Genomic DNA, 22,764 nt, shown 5'->3' on the forward strand with positions numbered 1-22,764 from the left:
GCTGAAGCACCTAGGAACCCTGGTGGCAGACCAGTGCCATGCTCTTCTAAGCACTGTATAAACACAGAACAGAGACGAGATTCCTGTATTTAAGGATTATGAATCCTCATAAAAAGTAAATCAGTGCTTTGAAGAACATCAATAATGACATTATAAACTTATCTATCCAGTAAATGATATGCCTTCGTTTCACCTGTCTTCATTTCCAGATCTCATTCATAAACATCTTCCTCCTGCATATACCTATTAATTTTTGTCCTGTATTTCATTTAATGCATGGTGTGGAATATAGAATCATAGAACCATAGAATCTTCATGGTTGGAAAGGACCTTTGAGATCATCGAGTCAAACCAAACAACCTACAATCTCTGCCACTAGAGCATGCCCTGAAGTGCCACATCTAGATGTTTCTTGAACACCTCTAGGGATGGTGACTCAACCCCCTCCCTGGGCAGGCTGTTCCAGTGCCTGACCACTCTTTCAATAAAGTAATTCTTCCTAATATCTAATCTAAACCCCCCCTGCCACAGCTTCACACCATTTCCTCTGGTCCTGTCATTATTCACCTGGGAGAAGAGGCCAACACCCACCTCTCTCCAGCCTCCTTTCAGGTAGTTGTAGAGGGCAATGAGGTCTCCTCTCAGCCTCCTCTTCTCCAAGCTAAACATGCCCAACTCCCTCAGCCTCTCCTCATATGACCTGGTCTCCAGACCCCTCACCAGCCTGGTAGCTCTCCTCTGGACACGCTCCAGCAGCTCAATGTCCCTCTTGTACAGAGGGGCCCAGAACTGAACGCAGTACTCGAGGTGACACCTCATCAGTGCCCAGTACAGAGGCACGATCAATTCCCTGCTCCTGCTGGCCACACTATTCCTGATACAAGTCAGAATGCTGTTGGCCTTCTTGGCCGCCTGGGCACACTGCTGGCTCCTGTTAAGCTGGCCGTCCACCAGCACCCCCAGGTCCTTTTCTGCTGGGCAGATTTCCAGCCACTCTTCCCCAAGCCTGTAGCGCTGCTTGGGGTTGTTGTGACCAAAATGCAGGACCCGGCACTTGGCCTTATTAAACCTCATACAGTTGGCCTTGGCCCATCGATCCAGCCTGTCCAGGTCCCTCTGTAGAGCCTTCCTACCCTCAAGCAGATCAACATCCCACCTAGTTGGGTGTCATCTGCAAACTTACTGAGGGTGCACTCAATCCCCTCATCCAGATCATCAATAAAGATATTAAACAAAACCAGCCCCAAAACTGAGCCCTGAGGGACACCACTGGTGACGGGCCGCCAAGAGGATTTCACCCCCTTAATCACAACTCTCTGGGCATGGCCATCCAGCCAGTTTTTTACCCAGAAAAGAGTACACTTGTCTATGCCATGATTCGCCAGCTTCTCCAGGAGAATGCTGTGGGGGACGGTGCCAAAGGCCTTACCAAAGTCCAGATAGACAACGTCCACAGCCTTCCCCGCATGCAGAAGGCGGGTCACATGGTCATAGAAAGAGATCAGGTTGGTTAAGCAGGACCTCCCTTTCCTAAACCCATGCTGTCTGGCCCTGATCCCTTGGCTGCCCTGCACTTGCCGTGAGAGCTCACTCAAGATGGTCCTCTCCATGATCTTTCCTGGTACCGAGGTCAGGCTGACAGGCCTGGAGTTTCCCAGATCCTCCTTCCGACCCTTCTTGTAGATGGGCGTCACATTAGCCGCCTTCCAGTCATCTGGCACCTGCCCTGCTGACCAGGATTGTTGCTAAGTGATGGAGAGAGGCTTGGTGAGCTCTCCCGCCAGCTCCCTGAGTACTCTTGGGTGAATCCCATCCAGCCCCATAGACTTATGTGCGTCTAGGTGCAGAAGCAGATCATTGACTACTTCCTCCTGGATTATGGGTGGGCTGTTCTGCTCTCCATCCTTATCTTCCAGCTCAGGAGGCTGAACACCCTGGAGATAGCTGGTCTGACTATTGAAGACAGAGGCAAAGAAGGCATTAAGTACCTCAGCCTTCTCCTCGTCCTTGGTTGCAACTTTGCCCCCCTCATCCAGTAAGGGATGGAGATTCTCCCTGGCTCTCTTTTTGTTTATGTATTTATAAAAGCTTTTTTTGTTGTCCTTAATGTTATACTATGAGAAGCTAGCTTTTCAGTGAACTGTGTGATCACTCCGTGCTACAGGTGAGCTCTGGTGTGTTAGTCTTTGCAATGCGAGAGCACAGACATGATAGTTAAGGCAGGAAAGAGAGATGCTCACTAAATCTAAGAAAAAATACAAATGTCATGAAACATGGGAGAGAGTGAGAAAGAGGTAGATTGGCAGGTTATAGTGTCTTTTATTATTACTGTATTCAATTCTAGTCTTGATGGTATTCAATGCATCACGGCATTAAATGCATCATTATCACACTGCTGGCTGCTTGGCATCTGGTAAATAGAGTTCACAGGGTAATTCCTGTTCGCAGGAACAGCCAAACTTGATGCTAATTGCCAACTTTGTTGCCATGGTTATGCAGAACAAACATCTCCCTCACCCCCTGGGCAGGAATCAGGCATAACACAAAGGTAGCTAATTTACTGCTCTGAATAAAGTAGGTTTAATAAAAAGCTTTGGTCAGCAAGGATGCTAATCCAGTTCCAGTCATTAAGCATCCCCGTGTAGAGAAGTGATGCTATGGCTTCCAAGCTGTTAAAGCAGATGCACATTTTTGTCTGTACTAACTCCATTGCAAATATTAAGCTCATTTGAGCTTTCTACTCAGAAATTTGGCAAAAGAGAGATAAGGTCAGTTGGCCACAGCAAATGAGAGGAAACATCTCTACACATCTGTTGTTTGCCTGTGTTAATGTAGAGAGGGTGCCTGTTTGGGGAAAATGTGTTGCATTTTTATCCACCTCTTCAGCTCTATTGATACTCCCAGTCGGGTGAACTTCCATAATGAAAATATCTAAGAGAGTTTTAGTATGACATGGTCTAGCTCAGCTAAGAAATGGCCAAACACTTGTGTCTGCTTGATGCCGCTCCGTTGATAATAGTGAATGGAGCTCATGATACAAATTTGAAGGGTATGCCACAGAGATGAGAGACCTGGGCTGTGGCTTCTACAGGCAAGGGGCAGGAGGGGAAGAAAGACCAGGGCACACGTGGAAAGCCACAGCAACTGGTGAGGGGCTGGTGAGCTGCCTGGTGAGCTAGGTGGAAAGGATAGAGGACCCCTGTCCTTTACGGGGATTGCCCCCTTCTCCCAGCTATAGCTACAGTCCCTACTTCAGTTCTTCTACTGGCTGCAAGAGCAGGTCTGGTAGACAAAAAGGAGCTGGAGGAACTGTGGTCATTTTGACATCTTGTAGGGTCCACTTGCTTTGGCAACTTCCTTTATGACCTATGCCTAGAGGAATTCCTGTGCATAGTCGTTCGTGCTCACAGCAATGAAGCGGATACCAAAAAGTTGTGCCTCAAGTACACAAGTGCAAAACTGACTCTATCAACTGGCAGCAGTGTACATTCTGCCAGCAAACTACACAAAAGTATATTCTTAATTAACTTCTTCAGTTATAAAGGCCATTTAAATGACATATGACTTCCAAAACAAGATATTCTATGGGGCCTATATATCTCTCCCCACTCCTATGTTTGCTTTTCCTGCCTTGGCATCTGACATTAATGTCTGTCATTGAACATCTCAACCTTTGCATCTTTCTCATGGGAGGCACAGATCAGAGAGTTTAAGCTTTGTAATTTGGCATTGCTGGCAAGTTTTGTTCACCACAAACGTTTCTGATGATATTAATGACATTTAGCAACTTTTGGAGGAAAAATCATTAAGAATAGAATGAAAAAAAAAAAACCCTTGGTGATCTGAATTGCTCTCTGAATGAACTCTGGGAAGTTTAAATTTAGACGCAGCATCCAACCTTTCAATTTGTACTACAAGTGAGGCTATTTGCAGTTATTATTTGAGAGAAAAACAATGTTGAAAACTTCAGACAAAATTTTTGGGGTTTGTTCAGAGAAAGTATGACTATTGATCAAAAATACGTTCTGTGTGTTTCCAGTTTATTGAGGCATACTCATTTCCAAGACCGAAACTGCTGTCTTTTTACTTTTACAGTCTTTGTTTGAACTGAGATCCACATTCATTGTTACTGAGCTTTAATAATCTAAGGGTCACTTGAAGGGCTTTTGTTTGAGAGACCTTTCAAGCCAAGCCAAGGCAGCAGTTTAGAGAACGTTTCTTGTTTGTAGACAAAAATATATTAAAACAACCAAGGGAGCTATTACTCTTCCACATAATTATTTTTAATGTCTCATTGGACATGTATGAAATGCCTTTCAGTTCCTGTGGGAGAATTACTTTTTTGTTTTGTTTTTACATTTTGCAGCATGGCTTTTGTTAAATTTCTATGCTGCTTTTCCATTGAGCAACACTCACCCCAAAAGACTTTATAAACATGAACAGTATCTCTAGGAATATGCTTCCAACATAATCCACATGAACACTTAGAGATTTGTCTGCAGTCATAGGGCCTGATACCTTGCATACCTCGTGCCACCTATTTTTTTCTGGCTATAATGAACAAAGAACGTGACCCCAGTTCCCAGTGGGAAAAGTCAGAGAACGGACGAGAGTCCAGGAGTGCATGAGGTGAGGCAGAGCCACACGTTGCAGCAGCCAGTGTTAAAGGCAGGGGAGAGGGGAGGAGGGCTTTTCCTTTCCCCTGGTAAATGCACGCCAGGTAATCAGAGGAACTTTGTGTCTTCGGCATGAAAATAATCTGCAAATGTTCTGTGTTATGTAGTTCCTTTCGGTTACCTAAGAAAGACCGAAATGGAGTGCATCCTTCTCTTTTATAACAAGAGCAAATTTGAGGGGAGGAGAAAAAGCACGGAAATTGGAGGTAGATGCAAAGAGTAGTGTTACGTAAAGGCAGAAACCATCCTATAAGGATGTAGTTCTAGTACAAATATTTGGGCTTGGTTTGGGACACACATTATGTGCCATTTCTGCTACACGGAGGTGCAGGCTTAGCAAGTAGATGCAGGTGCTTCACTTAGATGTCTCATTCCTATGGTGTATTCACGATCCTTTAAATCTGCCAGTTGCCCTTTCCATTTTGAAAGATGGCCAGATGTTTCTTGCTCAGGCACTGAGAGCTCCTGCAGGTCACACTGTAATTGTCTTAATTCTGCATCCACTGCCCTTCTCCTAGGCACGGTGAAAGTTTTGGTGACCCCGAATGGACTGTTCTCCTAGAGTGGTACTAGCACATGCTTTGGGCAAGGGCCCAGAAAAAGCATCAGGGCTTACTCTAAACCTGAAATTTTTCCATGGATTAAAATAAAGTTAGTGCTTACCTGAGTGTTGCACGCAGGTCATTTAATATGCTGCATTGCATGTCGCGGTACCAGTACCTGTCCCTTGGCCCTTTCCTGAGTGCTCTGAAGTTCCGGTGAGTTTACCTGTCTCTTCTGCTCTAAAAGGAAAATCAGACTCTAAGTTCAGGGAGTGATAATGTAGCTCAGCTCCATCAGTTTTGGCACCTTACACAAACATACACCATTATCAATGTCTAGTCGTAAAGCTGATGGGAAAATGAGAGTACCGAGATATGATGATGAGTATCTAGATCACTGTCTTCCCTAACTGGATGTAAACCCCATGTCAAATATATAGTGCTCCCAGATTTTTAAGAGATAAATTACCATGTTCGCCACCTTGAGATGACTAGAGTTGAACTCTTTCAACCTGAGCTTAGACAATTGTAAGTTATGTAGATGAAGTATAACTGGTAGTATACTTTGTCTTGAGGAATGACCTTGCCTTGTTTCTGGATAAGAACTGCATGTTTCTGTCAGTGAAAGGCTGTGGAAGCTGTTTCTTTGAAGCAGGATATGATGACAGAAGCAAACTATTGTAACTGTGTAACACAGTGATGTTCTAATGTTTTAAGCATGAGTTGCTCAACAATAAGTTATTTAATTGGGTAAAAAGTTGCCTTTACATGAACCTCGGTATCTTAGAACAACAATTGTGTCTTGAGAATATATTATAAGTTTGTAAGGATAATATGCCCTTACCAGTATCTTCCTAATGTCGCAGTGACAGAATGGTTATAGAATATTTTCTGCATAAAAATCACTGCAAATATGTACTGAATGACACATTCCTTGAGACGAGGACCATAAAGCAGACCAAGGAATTTTTTTAAGACATCATTACTTGGGGGCTTCCTGTGAAGTTGATCTTGCAGTGTCATCCAAAGTTCCCTATTCCGATTTGACAATTTTATGGCTTTAGACTCTCACTCAGTTGTTCAAGGTAATTTTAGTCATTGGTTTGTGTGTCCTTGCATTTAGACACTGCCAAATGTAATTGTTTGCAGAATATTTAGTTCAGCTCAGAGGGCTTCTATTCTGGAGAGATGCTGTTGGAGGGAGCTGAGAGGAGGACAGCAGGAAAAATGAAAAGGACTAAATACGTGCAGCCTGAATAAGGGGAAGGAAAAGCTGGGATGAAGGGACATAATGGTCTATATGTAAGCATGAGAGAGAGAGAAGAATTATGTCGAGTTTGGCAGGAGGATGTAATGAGTAATAGATGGAATGATGAAGGGGAAATAAAATTGGCTGGATGAAGAAAAGCTTCCTGACCACGAGATCTTGTTTGATTACTGAGGTTTCCCAGGGGACTTCTGTGATTTGGGAAAAGTTGTACAAGACTATTCAGAACCTTGCAGTGCTCCACAAAGCATAGCTCTGCGGTCACCTAATAACTTGGCATCCAGGAGTGGATAGTGCTTCCCATCTTTTAACTGTGCTTGAGGTTCTTTGGATTCCTTGCATTTGCTGGGCAGCCCAGAGCATCCCCTGTGTGCTGACCGGCCTATGGCTTCTCTTTTGGTTAGGATTACAAAAGAATATTCCAGTTTTTGAAGAAAACCTGCCTCCTCCAAGCTTGTACCTGCAAATGTGTTTACTGTGGTTATGGATTGATCCTGTTTCTTTGATGCTAAGTGCGGGAGACTGCAAGGTTGGATTCAGCTATCCAAAAACACATGATCTCTGAAGATGCATTAGGTGGCAATTGCATATGCCTTTGCGTATGTCCTCATAAATCTGGGCCCAAACCTTTACAATATCTGGATGGATATTATCGATAGATAATGTTAGAGTGGAGCATATTGCAAGTGTGAAATACTCTGAAATGCTTATTTGGCCGGAGAGGGTTATTTTGGTGCTTAAACAGAGACTAGTAAAATAAAAAAAATTATTCAAGAACTTTCATTCCATGATAAAGCACATGTAGTTATTACAAGGTGTTCATGTTACCCATACATAGAATTATTTCATTATAGATCTGGTGTCTGGCTAAAGCTGACTCATGTAGTTCCTCTGAGAGAAGTTTATCTGATGAAAAATTAAGTGTGTTTTTAGCTTTTATACAACCAATTTGCTGAACTTATTTTGACTTCTACCCGGAGGTTTTGAGAGTACATTGATAATTGAGAATCCACTCGGATTTAAACAATTAGGAGGGAAGCATGCAAAAACCCAGAAACCCAGAGGTGGTGAAGACCACCACGCTTCTACTAATTGGGAAGCTCAGGTCATGGAGTTAGGAAAATGGTCTGCCAGGCTGTTTTGCTGGTGGGTCCCTTCTGCTCAGGCTTTCAGTATATTCCTTGTTTTCTAGCAGCTGCTCAAAGCAGTAGAACCCATTTTCTCAAATGTGCATAGAAATTGCAAAGGCGGCTGCTGCTCAGGGTGAAGCAATGCGATAAATATTGCTAAGAACTCAGTTTGGAAACTGCACACAATCCGACGTCTGCCCTGCTCCCAAGAGCTAACTGGTTGGAACTGTGGAAGCCCTGAATTTTGAAACAAATCACACAGAAATGTGAGTTTTTTCATGTAAGTTAATCTACTAATAAATAAAAAACCCCCATCTTCTTATAAGGATACACCTTCTTTGAATTATCTTCTTATTTGAATTTAATATTTATTATCTCATGGGGGCGTGATTAACTCTGTATCAATAGGCGCCTAAGTTGTACATTCTGAGATATAGCTAATGTCTACCAAAGAAAAAATATAAATCATTTAGATCTGGAACAGTGATCACAATGGAAGTTTCATTTGCAAAGGATTTATGGAGACTTGAAGTCAGTATTATGTTTTGAATAAATGCACCATTGACCAGTATCAGATTTCCATAGGCTTTATCTTGTTTTTTCAAAGCAACTGCTCATAAACTTTTTTAATATCTTGATTAGCATGATGGTGCTACTTGCAAATCTGTTCATAGAGCTATTAATCTATGATAGTGCAATCTAGAGAAAGGAATCACACTTGTTTAGTTGTTCCTTTCATTGTTTTATTTAAAAAAACATAAAGAACAAGTTGACAGCCTTTCTTTGTGCCTTGTTTTTCTTCTTTCTTTTCAACTAACATTAAGTATTTCAAGAAAGGTTTGTCAAGGCATCACAAAAGTAGGTCTTAGTTCTGACCTGTACTTTAGGGAACTCTGCTTTCGTGTAATAGGAAGGAAAAACAAGTGGTAGATTTGCTCAGTATAAGAGTCCATGACTCAATGGCTACAGCAAAGTCTCAATGCTTTTAATTCCTGTGTCGTAGCAATACTCAGGCAAATTTAGCAGAATCAAACGTACATAAAATCTGAAGGGAAAGGCATCTCCTGTGTCTCATGAAGAAGAAATTTGACTTCTAAGGCAAGTTCAACACATGGGCTCCCTCCCTCCTCTCCTCTCTTGCCCCGCCTCTCCCTGAGAGCTGCACCTCTAACTCTCCCGGCGTATCTCACTCTCAGCAGGATCTTTGCGAGACAAGTCTGTTGGTCGCAGTGGGCTCAGCAGAGGCTGCTGCTGAACAATGACAGTCACAAATGTGAAAACAGCCGAGTCCTGCAGTGACACGCTGGTGAGAACCGCACAGGCACCAGCACAGCCCAGTTAGGTTGTACTCCATTCTGTGGAGGACACCAGGGCTTCTGACACTGCCTGCAGCAGATCTCTCCTGGGCTGAGGCCCTGAAACCATGGAGTTTTCAGATGACCGTTCACCCTCGCAGCAAGAGCAGATATCCCATGCAGGAACACACAATACACACAAGGGAGAGACTGGCTGTAAAGCTTTGTGTTTGAAGAAAAAAATATATTAGGTGGGAAGCCTCAGAATAAAGAATTGGGAAAGCTCTTGTTTTGGTTGGAGCTACGTTTTTGCTGCCTGTTGCTTCCAGCCAACTAGATGAGAAAAATGAGCTTGTTTGCCTTTTGTGTATTGCTGCAATCCACACGTATCAGTACATATAGTCCAGAGAGAGAAGAGACACATACCTTTATGCATGTGCAGTTAAATGAAGGACTAGGTATGCTCAGATACTAACGAAGCTAAAGGGCTGTACCAGGGGGCTGAGGGCAGTGGAATCTCTCCCCAGGCTGGGAAGGAGACGTTGGCGTATGCTGTGGTAATGGGGCTGGGAGCAGGGACTCGCCGTGTTGCAATAGTTCTCCAGCTCCAGCCCTGCCACCCCCTCACAGGTCACATCCCTGGCAGACTACACGGAGCTGTGCTGCATAACGCAACAACCATGTGCGTTTCTTCGCTTACCCAAGGTCTCAGAGCACTCCACAAATGCTGCTGGAGCCTCCCAGTGTTCTGGCAAAACTACTGTCACCTCTTCTATTTCTCCAGAGCATGCAGAAGGCATTGAACAGAACCCAAAAACATTTGTTCCTCATCTGCTTTAGGCTCTAGACATATTGTCTTCACTGCTTGTCTTTTGCACTCCCTGAACATCCTTGAGGCAAAGAGGATAAGCTTGTTTTTCCTCACAGCGTGGTGTGAGGTGTTAGACCCTGGTGGACTAAATTCCTTCAGCACTGATTTCAGTGGGACCACTCTTGCTCTAAAATACCCTTCATCAGGTGCTTACATGCATGAATTCCTCTGAAGTGCGTAGGATGAGAACAAAATCCCGTGAAAAGGGTTTAGATCCTCAGCTGAAGACAGACAGACCAGCCTCACTGCAGCCCCACTGGTTTCCCACTGAGGAGGACTGGGCAAGAGAGTATCTTTGCACAGGGCTGCCAAAAGGCTTTGCAAGGACAAAGTGAGATTTGGACTTTGCTTGTGTTGTTAAAGTGTGTTTGTTTGAGAACGAAGTTGAAAGAAACAGGCATGGATGGTTAGTGTTTAGGAAAACACGTTCATAGCCAGTCTACTGGAGAAACAGGTATAAGACAATTCATCTTCTGTCCCTGTCCTGTGATACCCAACAGTTAGTGAGACCTGAGGCTGCCGGTGGCATCAGTTACAAACTACCTTTCCTTACCTGTGAGGTACCAGAAATACTGCAGTGTGTGTCTGGGGACAGCAGGTCTGCTTCAATTGGCGCTTTCCTAACACTTTTAACTGTATGAATGTTTGGTTTACATTTCTGATGTGTACCCATACTCAAAGATGATGTTTCAGGTGGCTCAAAGAATTCTTCAGGTTTGTGTCCATGACAGGTACTGTTACTGATTTGTTTCTATATCATTACATTTAGAATTCAGTATGCCTTTATAGCAGGGTCTGCATTCTACAACCAGGGAGAAATTCCTTAGCTGTCCATTACCGTATATGCCTTTATAATGTACCAAGTGTTAGGATATTTTTTTTATTTTCCTCTCCCAAAATAATAATTTTATTGCTTTCAAAACCATTAGAGATAATGCTAAGAACTGAGCGTATTACCTAAGAGGTTTTTTTCCCCCCAATTTCTTTTGTACGTAAGTACCAAATACCTATAAAAATCCTATATAATAGTTTTAACTGCTCCGTAAGTATATCCCATTGTATATCTAAGACTTTTAAAATGTCACATATGCCGGATCTGAAAGATGTTACTGATACCCAGCTGCCTATGAACTCCTATTCACCAGAACCCCGGCGAGGGCAGGATGCACGGGGATACTTTATGGCCCTATACAGCTCCGTGATTTATGCTGCGCCTCGCCTTAGCGGTGCGCTAATAAATTTAGCAGAGACCCCGTAGTACCTCGTCCTCGGCTTCAGCCCCACCTCGCACCCCTCCGGCACCGCACCGGGCACCGCAGGGGTGCGGGGCGGGGGGTGTGAGCGGCCCGGGGGCGGCCGAGGCGGCGCGGCGGGGCCCGCAGGTGCGGGAGGAGGCGGAGCGGGGCCGTTCGGCGGGTTGAACGCGGGGTCAGGGCCGGGCGGCGGTCCCGGCGGGGTGCCGCGGGGCTGGGCTGGGCTCATCAATTTCCCCTGCTCGGTGCCTGCGTCCCGGCGCGGCACTAATGCGGAACAAATTGAGACATATCCTCTCCGTAATTAGTTCCAGCGTTTCAAAGATTTACGGTAAAATAATGGCCTGAGCCCCCACCGGCCGGGCACGGCGGTCGAGGCGCTGGGGAGGCGGCCCGGGGGACGGCGGCTCCCCCCGCCGCCGCTGCTCCCCTCCCCGATGCCGGTGGGGCCCGCAGCGGCGCGCATCGGCCGGGGGGAGCTCTCGGAGCGGGGAGCGTTCGGCTGGCGGAGCCCCGGGCCGCGCTGCCCCGGGTGTTGGGGGAAGGAGCCGGGGAGGGGGGAGGTGTGCGGGTCCCCGGACGGCGAGGGGCTGAGCCCTGCTCCGCTCAGCGGAGAGACGGGGAGGGGGCGCGCACCTTTCCCTCCTTGTGCCATCAGAAAGGGCTTTTTTACCCCCTTAAAGGATAAACGAAACGTCCTCTCCCCAGCTCGAAAGCATGTCAGTGCCCCCGCCAGCCCAGGCAGGGAAGGCCGGTCCCGCCTTGCCGGGGGCTGCCGGCTGCCGCGGTGCCCGCCGTGCTGGGGGAGGCGGGGAGGAATGCAGGATCGGGCCCGCCGTGATGAGTTCCTGCCCCTCGGCGCCCTGCGCTCCTGGAGACGCTTCGCAGCTTTGTTTCTGCTGCTCTTGGCACTTAAATAATCAAACTCTGATCAGCTCCCTGAGTGAAAGGAGACAGATCTCCCTGCGCGCTGTGAGCGGCTTGAGCAGGATTGGGAGGGCTGGGAATTTATCTCTGTTTAAATCAGTCTCCCCCACCTCCGAGCCGCGAGGAGATCGTTTATGGAGTTTAGTAAAGTGTAGTAAGAATTACCGGCCCATTAATTGGTTAGCATGGCAGGGGAGAAAGCGGAACGGGGAAACGCCGGCTGGGGAGGTGCTTCTGCACTGCTCAGGTCGGAGCAGGTTCCCGAGCCCGTTTTGCCCGGGATCGAGTGGGACTCTCAGTAGAATAATCCTCGTCCAGGAAATATCTGTTGTTTGATCTTGTAGAGTATGCCTTCGAGAACAATCGAAGATTGAGCATTATCAGGAATTACCATAGCTACGGAATAGCGGGCAAAACAATAAAGCCTGATTGCTGCCTGGCAGAGATTTGGAACGGGCCGTGTTTGGAAGGCAGAGGGCAAAATGTTCCGGATCGTCTGGGTCTGGACACCGGCAAAGGAGATGCTGTCTCTGAACTGCCATCTCTCCGGCCATTGCTTTCAGCTGGGCAGCGAGGCCCAGACACGGGCGCCCGGTTTGCGGGGCATGGGGTGGTTTACGCCAGAGTGCGACTGGAATCGTGGTCGGGATGCCGGGGAAGAGGCGAGCAACCGTCCCCTATACGGGGGGAGCAGCTCGTCTCGGCATGCCGGGGCTTTCCTGAGGGGAGCTGTTGCCAGCGCTCCCGGCCCCGACTGGAAAAGTGCGGGGCAGGAGATTTTTATGTCTCCCTGGTGCTGGCTGTAGGGGAACGGCTGCGGAAAGTGGCGTTGACCGTTTCCAAAAAGTCCCCAGCCCGTCCGTGGGTAGAAGGGTCCGGGCTTCCCTCGTCCTCCTCCTCGGGCTGCACTGCTGAGGGTTTCTCCCGGGACATCCCCGCCCTTTTTGCGCCGGGTCCCGCACGGGTTGAGGCGGCCCGGGGGGGCGCAGGTGCCGGTGCAGGGCGCTGCGCGGGGCTGAGCCGGCGGCCCCGGAGCCCCCCCGGCCGAGCACGGCTTTCCCAGCCTCGCCGCAGGCGCTGACGGCAGCCGCGGGGAGGGAGGATGCGGTGATGGCCAAGGGATCTTCTTGTTTCACCGCGGGCAAGAGCGCGAGAGAGGCGAAGAGCTGGACGGGCTTCGGCAGTCCTTCCTTCCAGGTGGAATAACGCAGACCTAGGGGATCAAGAAAACATCTTTCCCTTTCAAGAAGATTTATCAAGCCATGTTATTTCACGAAAAGAAAAAAGCAAAACTAAACCCGCACTAGTTCGAAAAGTAGTCCGCTGCGGAAAGGCTTTTTCTGTTTGTACCAAGAGAGGTCTAGTTTTAACAGGAAATAAAATACCCCGCTTAGGCTGGCCGAAGACTTCTATTTCTGTATGTACGTTGCCGATTTTAGAGCCGGAGGTGAAAGGGACCAACCTCAGGTGTCGGTCCACCACAGAAGTGAGCAAACCCAGCAGCAGCCCCGCTCCCGAATCCGCATCTCCCCACAAGGCCCCTGCGGGTAGAGGGGCGGGGGGCGACTGGTGTGTGCGGAGAGCCCCGGTGCGGTCGGAGCCGGGGAGCACGCCTCGGAGACGGGAGGTGTCAGAAGGGGCAGCGCACTCCCTCCCTCACGGGCATGGGCTGCGTTCACAAATGCCGTCTGAGAGTGGTTTTGTGTGTGCTCATCAGAAACGGCAGATCCTGTGAACCTAGGCGATCTTTAATATCGGCAAAGATAATAAACAAATCTTTCGCTCTTACGTTACACGTAGATTTCCGTAATAAATAGATTTAAGCATCAAAAGAGGGATTTTAAAAGGGTATTCTCTAAAGATAGCTTGTGAAAATTAAAGTAATTTCACTAATAATAAAACCCGATGGGTTTGGTTAAAGAATTTAGAAAGAAAATGAAATTATACTTGGTTACTGTAATAACGAGCTGTTTTAATTTATTTTGTTGTAGCATTTACTCTTTGAATTGTAAAACAGCGTTTCAAGATTGGTGATGCTTGCCGTAACCTTTAATGCCGCAGGGGAAAGGAAATACCCACGTGTAAATTGTCACCGGGAAGGCAACGGGCTGGCTCTTTCCAGCGGCAGGTAACCGTTCATGGCGTTTTCTTTATCATTTTAGCCGCGGAGGGAGGGTGAGGCGGCCGGGGAGGGTGCGGGTTCGTGCGGTGCGGGGTGTGCGCAGAGCGATGGCTACAGAGGCCGTGTCGGTGCCGCCGTTTTAACAGCGGCCGGGGAAGATGCGCAAGGTCCCGCGGGTCGCGGTGCTTCCCCCGCGTACTCTGCGCCGGGGCGCAGCTCCCAGGACCCGTCCCACGCGTGCTCGTAGAAGCAACCCACCCCCACTCCCCCCCACCCCCGGTGGTTGTTAATTAGTAGTTTTGAAGGAAGACGGCAGGATCCTTCTTCTTGCGTTTGGTGAGAGCGTCTCCCGCGGGGGATGCGGCGGGGGTCGCCTTTGCCCCGGGTCCCGCCACGTCCCGCGGTGCTCTGCCGCCCGCCACGGGGCTTCCTGCCGGTCCCGCACCGCAGAAATCGTGGCATCCTTCGCTGCCAGGGCCGACCCGCAACCCTCCGTGTCGCCTGGAAGGACCGTCCGGGGATAACGTATGAAATGCCATGGGGGGCTCTCCCGCGGGATGCGCGCTGAGGAGCTGCTGTCCAGAAGGCTGGGGAGGGAAGAGAGAGTCCGGGGCTCCCCAGGTGCAGTGCCAGGTGAATCTCCCAAAAGCAGGTGACTCATAGCGCTGCGATCCTCCCCCGCCCGCCCAGCCGCTTCCTTCCCTCTCACACACGGGCAGGTCGCAGGGACGGGGCTGGGACCGGTCCCACGCCGGCCCCGGTCCCGTTGCAAAGGGCGGCCTCCCCTCCCCTCGCCGGCGGAGCCCTCGGTACCTTGGCACGGCCAGTTCCCTGAGGACAGGGAGCGCCCGCTGCGCGGGGGCGGGGACCCGGGCAGGCGGCCCGGACCCCGCAGGAGCTCAGGGAGACGCGGGTTCCTCCCTTAGCGGGAGAGGCACCTGGAAAGACGCTTTCCCCTCGCAGGGACGGGGTCCGCCCGCCCCGGGCTGGGTCACTTCCCCCGGCTCCTGCAAGGGCGGAGGCTTCTCCGCGCCGTCCCCAGGGCCCGCGACCCCGCCGCCCTCGGGAGTGCCCACGGACACGCAGGGAGCTGGCGGGGGAAGTCATCCAGCACGTACTTACTGGCCACCTGGATCCCTCTAACAGTCTCGCAAGTCTCTCCTAAAAGCGAAGGGACGTTAGGGTGAGATTTAGTGGCACTTGCACCAGAAGAAGGGTGGGAGTGATGTGTAGGGGAGATATATTCTCCCACAGTAACCTCTCCCCCTCCATCCCCGGCTCCCCTCGCCCCCCCCCCCCCCCCTTCCCCCGCGTGTCTGGTCCGGCTGGGTTCAGCCGAGCGGGCTGTGGGCAGCCCCTCGGCGGAGGTTGTGTGAATGGAGGATCGGCGTGGCTGACTCCTCCTCCCCTGCAAGCGCCTCTATTTGAGCTTTGCAAAGTTGAGGGTGAGCAGGCATCCGAGGTGAGGCGTGCGAGGCGGCCGTGCCCCCCGAGCACGGACAGAGGGACACACGCACCGCCGAGACAGACGCCCAGCCACACGCTCCCCCCAGCCCTGCCCCTGCGCTGCGAGCGGGTGCGAGCCCGGAGGCGATCCTGGAGAACAACCTTTCCCTGTCGCTGTTGCCGGCTCCCGCAGGGCTGGACCCGGGGAGCTGCGTGGCGGAGCAAACTTCCCCCAAAGGGCTGAGCTCGCCGGCCTGGTGCCTGCAGCCGGAGCCGGCCTCCGGCTTGGCGGGCAGGGGCCAGGTGTCTTGGAACAAGTGCGGCCCGGGGGGAGACTGGCTGCCCGGCGGCAGGCAGAAGGTCTGCGAGCAGATGGGCTCCGATGTCCGAGACCTCAACGCGCTGCTTCCCTCCGTGCCCTCCCTGCCGGGCAACAGCAACTGCACCATGCCGGTGAGCAGCGCGGCGCAGTGGGCTCCCGTCCTGGACTTCCCTCCGGGGGCCTCCTACGGCTCGCTGGGGCCCCACTCCTTCATCAAGCAGGAGCCGAGCTGGAACGGGTCGGACCCCCACGAGGAGCAATACCTGAGCGCCTTCACCGTCCACTTCTCCGGCCAGTTCACCGGCACGGCCGGCGCTTGCCGCTACGGGCCCTTCGGCGCCCCGCCGCCCAGCCAGCCGCCCTCCGGCCAGGCTAGGATGTTCCCCAATGGGCCCTACCTGCCCAACTGCTTGGAGAGCCAGCAAGCGATTCGCAACCAGGGTAAGGGCAGCGCTGCCGGGCGCCCCGGGCTCGGGGTGGGGGGCCGGCCCCCGCAGGGCGCCCGCTGAGCCTCGCCGGGCCGCGCTTGATGTAAACACCGAGCCCAGCCTTTCTCGGCGCAGCAGCCGCGCAGGGTTCGGCGAGCCAGCCCTTCCCTGACTCCTTTCCCTCCCTGTGCGGCAGCCACGGCCCTCCGCGGATTTTTAGGAGCCACGAGTTGCTTGCCCTCCAGCCCCCCGGGGGGCAGCGGGCTGCGGCGGGCGGCTCTGCCACGGGGGATGGAGCCCCCCCCCCCACCTCCTCCCGCCCACACACCCCGGGCTGGAGCAGCCCCTCGCCTCGCAAAGGTTTGTTCGGGCCGGGGACGGCGCAAATGCTGGAATGGAGATGGGGCCGGTGCCCCGAGACAAATTCCCTCTACAAATCTTGGGGGTAAGGGGGAAACGTACCTCCAGACCTCCTCCTGAACCCGAACCTTAGTCCGCACCTTAGTGTTTTCAAGCCCCTTGTCGAATTAACGTGGGGAGCGCTGAATGCCCCCAAGGCCGGGGTATGCAAACGGGAGCGCCTCGTAGTTTCTTTTCAGCATCTGCGTGGCCGGGGCCGGCTGCGCTGTATCTCGCTGCGGCCCCCGGTGTTTGCACCGCCCTGAGAAATTCCCGTGGGCTGCTGCACGGCCGGGCGACGGGGCAGCCCCTGCGTGCGCCACCGGGATCATCGTCTAATCGTTTTTCTTCCAGTGGCTGCAGCGTAAACATCTGCTGGTGCAAACGCGAGGAAGAAAGGAGAGGGGGCGAGCGTGCAGAGAGCTTGCCCGAGCCCTTTCGGGTCTTGTTCCCCCCTCCTTCAGCTGGCCCCGTGTTGTTGAGCGCTTACCCCGCACACCCGGCGCCGCGGGAGTCTGGCCGAGGGGGAGCTCGGGCCGTCGCGGCCCCGAGACTCGAGGGAGGGAGGACCGGGAGCGGCGGAGGGTGCGCGGCCCGGCCGGAGCGGGGCCGACTCGCCGGGGTCCCGCCGCTTTTGGCTCGGGTTCGCCCGCACCCAGCCCGCAGCTGGGGCTAGCTGTGCGCCAGGGGGGCAACCACGTACCCGCAGGGAGGGGCTGGGGGCGACCGCCCCGGGAGGAGCCGGGGTGTCCCCGGCTTTCTGGAGGCTGGCAAAGGGAGGCAGGGCGGGAGGCCAGAGCGGAGGCCGAGGCCGGGCGGGCGCTCTCTGTGCTGGCCGCCGAGGGGTGGCCCAAGGCCGGCGAGGTGGCCCGGGGCGACCTTTGCATTGAGGAGAGGCGATGGCGGCGGCGGGGAGGCCGCCGGGCAGTGCCGGCTCGCGGTCCCGGTGCCACCGCTCCGCTGCCTTCGGCCCCCGGCCCCCGCTGTCCGCCCAGAGCCGGGCTCTAACGTCGGAAACCGAGCCCGGCTGGGAAAGACGGGCAGCATCCCTGGAGCTCGGGGGGAGGCTCGGCCGCGCAGGGCCAGCGGCGAGGCCCCGGGGCCACTGCGCGCCCCGCGGGGGCCTCGGGCTCCGACCGGCGGCGAGCGGCCTGCATAAAGCACGCCGGGCAGGGGATTTTTTTTTTTTTAAGACATCTGTAAGGATTTTAGACATCGGAGAGGTTTTGTAATCGCTGGGCAGAAATACAGAGGAGAAGGTGGAGGGGAGGGCGAGTGAAATAAACTCGGCCCTAGGTGGGCGAGGGACAAAATAGCTGCGACCCTGCGCCGTCCTGTCGTCTGAGTTTAACCGCCCCGAAGAGAAACGGAGCCTTTAACGCACCAAAACACGGGGGCCTGCACCGGGCTTTGCTCGGTCTGCGGCACCCCAAGCCCTACACACACACACGCACCTGTGGGCGCCGGGGGAACCGGCGCATCTCTGCGCCGCCCCGGCCCCGCTGGGGTGGATCGAGGCCCTGCGAGAGCCTGGAGGAAGGCTCCGTCCCCGGGAGCAGGGGCCGTGTCCCGGCTCCCTCCCGTGCTCCGCAGGCCGAGCGGCCTCGCCGCGGGGACGGTCCCTCCGCCCGCGGGGGTGTCCCTTCAGCTCGGGGCTGTATCCTCGCGCGGGCAGCACTGGGGCTTTGCCACGACTATTTTTGGCGACACGCAGAGAGCTCCTTCGGCAAGGAGGAATTCGGCAAAGGGTGTTTTCTTTCTTTTTTTTTATTTTTTTTTTATTGGTGGGTGGATAAAATGTTCTTGCTTTGGCTCTCCTCAAGGTTGAACTCTTTTTTTTTTTTTTTTTAGCTGGTTCCTCCGACCGTGGGAAAGATGCTACCTTGGCTCTGCGGTGACATTACTGCCAAGTCTGGGATGGGGTGGGGGTTAGGGAACTAAGGCTTTGAAACCTCTGCCCAGTTTTCCTCTTCTCCTTCTCCTCTTTCATCCAGCTGGGCTCCTCCAACAACTGGATGCCTCCAGCGGGCCCCGTTATGCAGCAGATGTACAACTTTCAATTATTTTCAGCACATTTTAATCAGGCTTGGCTCTGATAACGCCCTAATTAAAGAGACCTCACTATCGGCAGCTCGGTTCAGAACTCAACTTTCTTATCACATTCCTGAAGCTTTGGGTCAGGCAACACCGGAAAATGTGGCCAAAACCTCGTTCTGCTCCGAGCGGAGTTTTGAAGGTCACCGAAAGTCTGCGCCGGGCCAAAAGTAACGTAGAAAGTGTCAGTGTTTTCTGAAAGTTAAAAAAGAGGCAGAGGGAAATGGGGAAAAGGGAGTTGAAGGTTGAGCCTCTACCCCGAGGGCTAAGGGAGGAGATAAGGAGCGAGAAACAGCTGTGGGATGGGAGCCCGTAAGGTACCGGCCTGTCAACGCTGCTCGCATCGCTGCGAAAGGAGCTCTGCTCCGAGGGCGAGGGGGATGTGAGAGAGATTTGGCAGGGGACAAGCCAGTCCCACTTCCATCCCAGCCCTGCAGTCTCAGGGCCGGCTTAAAATCATCGCAAAGGCGGAGGTTTCAAAGTTCTGGATTTTTTCCCCTCCCCATTGCTCCATTTCTCCCGCGCAACCCCACAAGTTAATTAAGTCCTGTCATGTCGCTGGATCCAGGCTGCCTGCAGAGAAAATAAAATGGAGAAGCATCAACTGGATCTCTTGTTGCCTCTGCATTTTATTCTCTCTGAAACCCCCTGTGATCATCGATCGGCGGTGGTGAAGAGGAGACCTGCACAGCGCCGAGCACCCGGCACCGAAAGAAACTTAGAGAGGAGCCTGAAAACAGTCGCGCAGTCCCGAGTGCTCTCTCTCGAGTAACAAAATCACCCTCCGGCCACATGCCACATCCAGACGGGGCCGTGGAGGATGCCCGTGCTGAATAAGCGGGTTCAGAGAGAGATTTGGTTTCTTTTCCCAGCCCGCCTCGGACTTTTTGTTTTGTTTTGTTTTGTTTTTTTGGAAGAGTGACTCTCGGAGGAGCTTGGTTCTCGGGGTAAATGCTGATGAGCCGAGAAGCCTCTGAGATAATATTACTTTGTAATTACTTTTTTAGCTGAAGTTGTTTAGCCAGCTCCAAGTCATTAATGAAAGTTGGTATCCAAGCACCTGATTTACGATTTCGTGTCGGCCCGGGGTCAGCAGAGGTGGTCTCTTTCCATCTGAATCTGCTCGGTGTAGGAAACAAAATAGGCTGTTTATTATTTTGGAGAGCAATTTTCGCTGAAAGGAGGAGTTTTATTTTTGCATGAAACATTCTGCCTCTTTATTGCAGACACTTCAGAAAGCTGTTCTTAAAAAAAAAAAAGAAAAGAAAAAAAGAAAGATTAAAGGGTAACTTCTAAATTGGAAACGGCAGAGGAGTACACTGAGCAGATGGGAATCTTCCTCTTTAATAAGAGCAACAATTAATGAAAACATCCTTTTTATTGCCGAAGCCGATCTGTTCTCTTTAAACACGAACGAGACTTCCGACTTTCCGCCCCTCGGAGCGGGCTGCCCGGCTCGCCTCTGCCCGGGCGGGGGGGGTCCCGCGGGGGTCCCACCGCACCGCCCTGCGCCCGCAGCCTCGCCAAGAGCGTGTGATGGGGGGGCGGGGGGGGCAAGGTGGGACGGGGAATGAAGGGGCACAGCCTTGCCGTGTCTTTTTCCCCACCGTGGGCAGCAGCACCGGGTTGGTGTGGGGGAATCTATAACAGCGAAGCGTTTCGGCAGCGGGTGGCGGCGCCCTGGGTGCGGGGCGATGGGAGCCGGCGTCCGTGGGCTCCTCTCGCTCGACACCCGCCCAGGGGGGGCTTCGCGGGGAGCTGGTGGCCGAGGGGGTTCGAGGCTCCTCTTAACCCCGCTGCGGTCTCTTCGGCAGGTTACAGCACCGTGGCCTTCGACGGGACCCCGAGCTACGGCCACACGCCGTCTCACCACGCCGCCCAGTTTACAAACCACTCCTTCAAACACGAGGACCCCATCAGCCAGCAGCCCTCGCTAGGTAATTTCAGCCTCCCGGCCGCGGGGACCCCTCTCAAAGGCCGCTGGCAACCCGGTGTCGCGCCGCTGTGCCCCCCCACTCCCAGGCACAGAGCTAGAGCTGCCCAGACGCTGGAGGAAGGGGCAGCCCCCGCTGCAGCCCAGGGCGGGGGACACACACGGACGGTCGCCGCAGGGCGTAACTCTTTGTGGTTTTCTCCGCAGGAGACCAGCAGTACTCGGTGCCTCCCCCGGTGTACGGCTGTCACACCCCCACCGACAGCTGCACGGGCAGCCAGGCCCTGCTCCTCCGGAACCCCTACAACAGGTACCTCCGCCGGCAGGCGGCTTTGCGCGGGTTGTTGCTCGGACCTGGCCTCTCCCCCGCACGCCGTTCCAACAGCGTTTTCTTTTCTGCGGGGAAACCGATTTTTTTTTTCCTTTCTCTAAAGAAAAACAAGATTCACACGTTAAACAAACAAACAAACAAAAACCAAAACACAAAAACCAACCAACCAAGCAAAAAACCCAACCCAAAACAAACACAAAAAACAAAACCAAAAAGCCCAACAAAACCAAAAAAGCCGCCGCGCCCTCCGCCCCGGGCCCCGCCGTGTCTCGGAGCTTTCCCGGCCTCCTCGGGAGTGGCGGAGGGTGGCGGGGCCGCTCGGCGCTGGCCGAGTCCCCCCGGCGGGGCTCTGTCGCTGCGCTGCCGGCTGGGGGGAGCCGCGCTCCGGCGGCAGGTGCGGGCCGCCTCCAGGAAGCGGGCTGCCGGGCCTGCTTGGGACCCGCCTGTCCCGGACGGAGCCCGCTGGTGCGAAGGGTTTGGGATTTGCCCAGGTGCGCTCAGCGAGCGCGGTTACGGGGAGCGGGCAGGCAATTAAAACTCAGCTCCGGCCAGGGGCTTCGTCTTGCAGCCCAAGAGCCCTTCCCGTGGCTCCCAGGAGCGACGGGGACTGGCCTGCAGGGAGGTTATGAAAACGGGGCAATAAACCTATCGGATTTCCTTGCTAGGAGAAAGGTGCTCCTGGAGCTTTGCTGCAAGCACGAACTCTCTTTGCCAACGGACGGGTCCGTTGCGAGCGCGGCTTCCCGTTTTCGTCGGTCTGGCATTGGGGCTGGGCGTGTCTCTCCCGGTTTTACAACGTGTTTAGCGAGCAAAGAAGTTCCCCAAAATTTATTCTTCAACTTTTTGTGAACTTGGAGCCAGTCCCGTATCTTGGAGTTGCTAAGTAACTCTCGCACACAAAACAATATGCCTCGGCGAAGGAAGCCGCGAGTGGCTCCTCTTGTAGGCCGGTTATATCATCTCTGATTAATCAACACTGGACGTGGGACAACAAAATTCTGTCACTTCCAGAAGCCACTTCGCTAATGAACGTGAGCTGACGTCAAGGGAAGGAGGGAATGAGGTAATGAAGGAAGGAAAGAAGCCTATCCAGAGAGATTAGCTTGCAGAATAATTGGCGGGGCGAACTCCTGCGCTCAAGTGACAGAGATTGCTCGCCTCGCAGGGAAATCTATAAATACGGTCGTAGGGAGGCTTGGACAGGGCAGCCCCGAGACGCCGCGGGGCAGCCGCCGCTCTCCCCGCCCACCCCCCACCCCGGGCCTCCGGGTTCGCCCTCGCCGTCCCCTGCCCGGCTCCGGTGTCGGGGCTCCCGGCGGCGGCGGCACTAGCACCGCGGGCGCTCCCCCCCTGTTTGTACGTTTAGTGGAGCGAGGCCGGTCCTGGGAGGTGTGATCCCGATAGGAAACCCGCTGCTTGTGCGGGAGCTCTCTCCTCCATGTGCCGCTCCCGAGGAAGCGTCGGGAAGGGGGTGGGCTCAGCCTGGCATCGCCCTAACGCCGCCACCTCCCGCCCAGCGCTCCGGGACACGGACCTGGGCAGCGCTGCGCTACGGGGCCGATTCCTTCCCCATCTTAGCCTTGATCCTACTCTGCCCCCCCGGGAATTTTACTGCTTACTTCGGTAGGATAAGGATTTAAGCCCTTAAACCTCACACAAGCCAATACTGGTGTGTGTGTGTGGGGTGAGTCAGGGCAGAGCTTGTGGAGGGCAGATCTAGTTGTGCAA

General features: G+C 53.1%; 1 protein-coding gene across 11 annotated transcripts in view; it reads left to right on the forward strand.

Moving 5' to 3' along the window:
- Window positions 1-22,764, forward strand: part of WT1 (WT1 transcription factor) — a 70,556-nt gene that overhangs the window by 18,949 nt on the left and 28,843 nt on the right. For 2 of the 11 annotated variants that reach the window (XM_074586207.1, XM_074586208.1), the window contains exons 2-4: window positions 13,953-14,735; window positions 20,587-20,709; window positions 20,913-21,015. In XM_074586207.1, coding sequence (XP_074442308.1) covers window positions 14,621-14,735; window positions 20,587-20,709; window positions 20,913-21,015 — 341 coding nt within the window. In that variant the 5' untranslated portion in view covers window positions 13,953-14,620. Of the gene's footprint in view, window positions 1-12,271; window positions 13,159-13,216; window positions 14,736-15,130; window positions 15,267-15,385; window positions 16,293-20,586; window positions 20,710-20,912; window positions 21,016-22,764 lie in introns of those variants that run through there. The other 9 variants (XM_074586203.1, XM_074586205.1, XM_074586209.1 and 6 more) reach the window with 8 other exon arrangements.

The sequence above is a fragment of the Larus michahellis genome, chromosome 4 (genome assembly GCF_964199755.1).
Source record: "Larus michahellis chromosome 4, bLarMic1.1, whole genome shotgun sequence".
NCBI classification, from domain to species: Eukaryota; Metazoa; Chordata; class Aves; order Charadriiformes; family Laridae; genus Larus; species Larus michahellis.